Genomic DNA, 4,560 nt, shown 5'->3' with positions numbered 1-4,560 from the left:
GCGGGGCTTTTAGGTAGCTGGTAGGAGCTGCTATTCAATCAGTGAGCAGGAGCACGTGGGAGCATGGAGGGGAAGCGTTGGAACCACAGCGTCGACCGACAGGAGACCCTGCGCGGGAGGGTGCGTGGCGTACGTAGGTGAGGTCTGCAGCGTGGGCGCGCACGCAGGGACGACCTTTCAAAACAAAAAACAAAATACAGGGTTGCTCCATCATATGAACATTTGAACAATGGCGAGCTACAGCATGACAATGCATTTGGGGCTTGTATCAAAAATTATATCCTCTTCTTAGTTGATATATGAGGCAAATCTTTTGCCTCCATTTCAAAAACAAAAAAAACATTACCTCAAAGTTATTTAGCATAGTACTCCCTCCGTCTCATAATGTAAGACATTTTTCAACGTCGAAAAACGTCTTACATTATGAGACGGAGGGAGTACTTCTGAAAGATCATTTTTTATGCAAAGTGCCGCTGCACCCAAAAGAGGAGGTTTAAGAACAGATACATAGCATGTAATACTTGGCGGCATAACAATACTATCTCACCACACAAGTGAAACTGTGCTAGTAACATTACTTTACAAGATCTTTTTTCACATCATAAACTGCTATCACCAGCTAGCTTAACAAACATCCAACGAAATGTTGACAAGTCCTTTCCAACTAGCCAGCCAGGGTCACACATACATGATCTTCACTAATGATGGAACTATGTACAATGAGTTCGAGATTGGCTGGATGCACAAATTATATAGTGCGCATTACACCATGGAATATAACCAGATACTACAAATATGCTGCACAGGTGCTTCCAACAAAGCCATGCATGCTCTTCCTTCATCACCTGTCGCACATAAGCTTCTCACTGCGGTGGCACTGCATTTTGACCCAGTGTGTTGTAGGTGTAGTCCCCCGAGGAGTTCAGTCCATACTAGAGGGCACAAAGGAGGAAAAAAAATTATTAGTTCACATTGCTCTTTTCAGTTGATGTAGTAATCAAGAAGAAACACAGGGCTGGTGGGATGGGAATAGATTTTCAGTGTTGAACGAAGGGCGCGATTCGTTCATATAATAAAGTCGCCATGATTTTTTTGCTATTTGGCTTGAGGTTACATCGTCATAGCCTTTCATGATATATGAAACGAGTCATACTATAAAATAATAATAATAAGCAAGATAATAAGATTTCGCATAAGGTTAGATTGTCAGACTCATGCAGTAGAGTACAAAACAATTACGGTAGAAAAAAAGAAGAAGAAAAACTTATGACAGAGGCTATCAAGCAGATGAGCATCATGACTCATGAGTAACAGCAAATGTTGAGACATAAAAGTCTCCAGCAAAATAAGCCTGACGAATTGAAGCCAAATAGAAAAATATGTGCTTCCTTAATGGTTCAAAATATTCTTTCAGTTTGCTAGGGAGAAGAGTGATGTGCAGACATAATCTCAAGTAGAAATACAGGACTCACTATTGGGGCGTGTAACTTTTGCAATCAACGTGCTCCACATTATTGTTGCATCTCTGCTAAAGAAATGTATGCGAACGGTTTCCAGCCAACTAGTCTGTCTTTAGTCTTTACAACTCAACGACACAAAAGGCTTGCGTCTTTGATGTATTGAAAAAGTATAAAGGATAGTACTAACTTGACCCTAAAGCTAACATATGATCCAACCCAGATAATGTGTAATCACTAATCAGCATACAACACAACTTTAACACCTTTTTCTTCAGATTGCTTGCTTGGTTATAGCCTTGTAGGAGTAAACAAAACGAACTAGTACTCATCTAGAAATGCTTCAACTACGGTGTGTGCTACAATCAGGTTGTGTTCTAAATCCTCCGCTGGACTACGCATATAGTAGTAGAGTACAAGATAATTATGGTATCAAGCAGCTGAGGGCCATGACTCATGAAAGTAAGAGCAAATATAAAAGTTTCCAGCAAAATAATCTTGACAAATTGAAACTAAAAGGAAAAAATATGTGCTTTTTTCAATGTAGCAAAATATGTGCTTGATTAACGATTCAAAACATTCTTCAGTTTGCTAGGATGAACAGTGTTGCACAGTATAGCAAACATATTGTCGTTAACGATAGTGCACTCTTGCTTAGGTTGCATAGTCCCATCTGAAATCAGTGCAAGCAAGCGTTGGAGGATAAGCAATTCTCACCTTCTGCCTCATTGATGAGCTCCATAAGTTCGGATGACCACCCCTGGGGTCGGCGGTGGTAGGGAGATAGGATGGAGCTCCTCGGGCAATAAGCAGCGGCCTCCTTATGACCACAAAATCTTCATCACTGTCATAGTCGCCACTCGTGGGTGAAACCATGGCTCGTAGAACCATCGCCAAGAAAAGCGAGAGTGCCTGTACATGTAAACAGATCAGATCATCCTCCTCGAGGTGGAAAGGAAAACAGAGTAGGTTTGTTTATCTTATTAGTTATTACTAGTGGAAATTATTGTGGAAGAGCCTTATTGGAGCATGCAACTTAAAGGCATGTGTATACTTGGCGTGCCGTTTGAACTGATGAAAACGCTTGTTCATATCAATCTGACGCACCTGAGTGGCAACGGTAGCGAGAGCAGCCCATTTGCAGAGGTCGAGGTTGGCATTGACAAAGGAGACGAGGTTCTCAAGCTCTCCGGTGCGGTCATGCGGCAGATCCTGCAAGAAGAAGAGGAATCGATCAGTGCTCTGGTTTTATCAACTGAACTGAACTTATTGCTGTCAGGGGAATGAATGTGCATCCAATGAACCCACCTGGATCCAGTGCTCGTTGAGGAGGATGCGTCCGGCCACGGCGGCCTCGAGCAGCATCATCACCATTGCCAAGCCGGTGTACTGGAATAATCAGTTGTTATCATCAGAAACAAATGATTAATTAGTACGGATACACGAATCACTAGGAATGAATATGAATATGATTATTCACAAGCAAGCACGAGGGGGAATGAATGGATGGATGAGTATGAGTTGTGGTGGATCTTACGAAGCAGAGGCAGCACCCGCTGCTGACCTCGGCGGCGACGTAGCCCGCGAGGAGGATGGCGCAGTAGAGGAGGCCGGCGGCCATGACGGCGCACGCGAACCTGCGGGCCAAAAAGTTGGATCAGGATTACATACCGGCGGGAAGGGAAGTGGAGGGCGGGAGGGAGATAGAGGAGATAGAAGTACATACCATAGGTCTGGGAGGAGGTGGTGGATGTGGAGCTCATGGTGGCGCGCCCACCGGGAGAGGATGGAGGCGGCGTAGAGGACGGCGGAGAGGGCGGCGAAGGCCTGCAGGAAGGCGAGGAGCTTGAGCAGGAACCCCAGGCAGCACCGCCCGCACCCGCCGCCGCTCTTCTCGGAGCGGCCGCCGCGCGCCATCGCCGGTGGGTTCGGGGATTTGGATTTGAGTTTGGGTTGAGGGGAGAAGAGGAAGAGGAAGAGGAAGCAAAGCTCCGCTGGATTTGGGAGAGGATGGATGGATGATTGAGGAGGAGGCCAGCTGGAAGTACATCTCTGAGACGTGGGCCACGCGTGTTAGTTATTTTTTTTTTGTTTTTTTTTTTGAAGGGGCGTGTTAGTTAGTTTGCAGCTACCCATGTTCTGTGTTTTGTGTTTTCTGTTACGAGCAACGCCAACTCCAGCGTGAATCCGTGTCATGTCACCCGTTTGGCATACTGGCACTCTGCGTGTCGCGTGTTACGCTTACCAATAGACATCTAGAAATTTCGCCCATTTGCCCCTCGTGTTTTAATGGGCCAGAAGATACAAAACACACGGTGTTTCTTTCTCGGAAAGCAAAGGGGGGTTGAAATAAGTTGGGAATGGACCGAGGGATTAACAAAGCTTGTGTTATTGACCGTGCGGGAGAGGCGATCCTTGAATTCTTACTTCTTACGCCAAACCGGGGTCTATCTATATTGGGCCTCAGGAAGCTCGTGAATCGATTGCTATTACCGCTTGGGACTTATGGTGGGATAGACGTAGATTGATTCATACAAAAAAGTTTCAAGATGCGTTCCGCATTTCTATGGGGATTCATGCTATAACGGCAAATGTTGTTAATGCTTGCTCCCGCAATGCAACTAGTAAAAGAGAAGGATGGATTAGACCTCCTATGAGTTTTGTAAAGCTTGATGTTAATGCATCTTTTGATCATGTGCTTAGGGACACAGCTAACGTTGTATTCAGAGATGATAAAGAAAAATTCATTGTTGGCAGAAATTGAAAGATTGATTGGTGTGTTCACGTCCTAATGATAGAAACTTTGGCTATGAGACCCGGCTTATTTCTTGCACAAAAGGTAGGATGCAATCGCCCTGTTATTAATTCTAAAAATATGGAAGACATAATACCATGAAGAATAAAGGACGTTCGACCGGAGCGACGGCGGCATTTTTTTTTTTGTGATTGCTATTTATTCGCCTGTGATTTTCTTCTTACTGGTTTGAACATTGTAACGGGAAAACGAATAAGATAGGTCATGAACTTGGTAGGTTAAATTTCCAGCGACTAAGGTTTGGTTTGAGGAGCGTATGGACAAAATTGTACATATTCTTATATTTCT

At 44.4% G+C, this 4,560-nt stretch overlaps 1 protein-coding gene across 1 annotated transcript; it reads right to left on the bottom strand.

The window, feature by feature from the left end:
• Positions 1-487: 487 nt before the first annotated feature.
• Positions 488-3,506, bottom strand: LOC119270305 (tetraspanin-18-like). The gene is made up of 7 exons (XM_037552302.1): positions 3,410-3,506; positions 3,184-3,379; positions 2,995-3,094; positions 2,766-2,846; positions 2,565-2,669; positions 2,175-2,369; positions 488-932 (listed from the first exon to the last, which is right to left on the bottom strand). Exons 2-7 carry the CDS (start codon positions 3,372-3,374, stop codon positions 864-866), a joined length of 741 nt encoding a protein of 246 aa, XP_037408199.1. The 5' UTR covers positions 3,375-3,379; positions 3,410-3,506; the 3' UTR covers positions 488-863.
• Between the last annotated feature and the right edge of the window lie 1,054 nt (positions 3,507-4,560).

Source organism: Triticum dicoccoides, chromosome 3A (assembly GCF_002162155.2).
Source record: "Triticum dicoccoides isolate Atlit2015 ecotype Zavitan chromosome 3A, WEW_v2.0, whole genome shotgun sequence".
Classification (NCBI taxonomy): domain Eukaryota; kingdom Viridiplantae; phylum Streptophyta; class Magnoliopsida; order Poales; family Poaceae; genus Triticum; species Triticum dicoccoides.
This window is presented reverse-complemented; position numbering and strand designations above follow the sequence as displayed.

Excerpts from the sequence above, each read along its gene's own strand:
- LOC119270305 (XM_037552302.1), bottom strand. The coding sequence starts at position 3,374 with ATGGCGCGCGGCGGCCGCTCCGAGAAGAGCGGCGGCGGGTGCGGGCGG. Across the intron at positions 2,847-2,994 it reads GCGGGTGCTGCCTCTGCTTC|TACACCGGCTTGGCAATGGT; the intron begins GTAAGATCCACC and ends TGATTATTCCAG. Across the intron at positions 2,670-2,765 it reads TCAACGAGCACTGGATCCAG|GATCTGCCGCATGACCGCAC; the intron begins GTGGGTTCATTG and ends TTCTTCTTGCAG.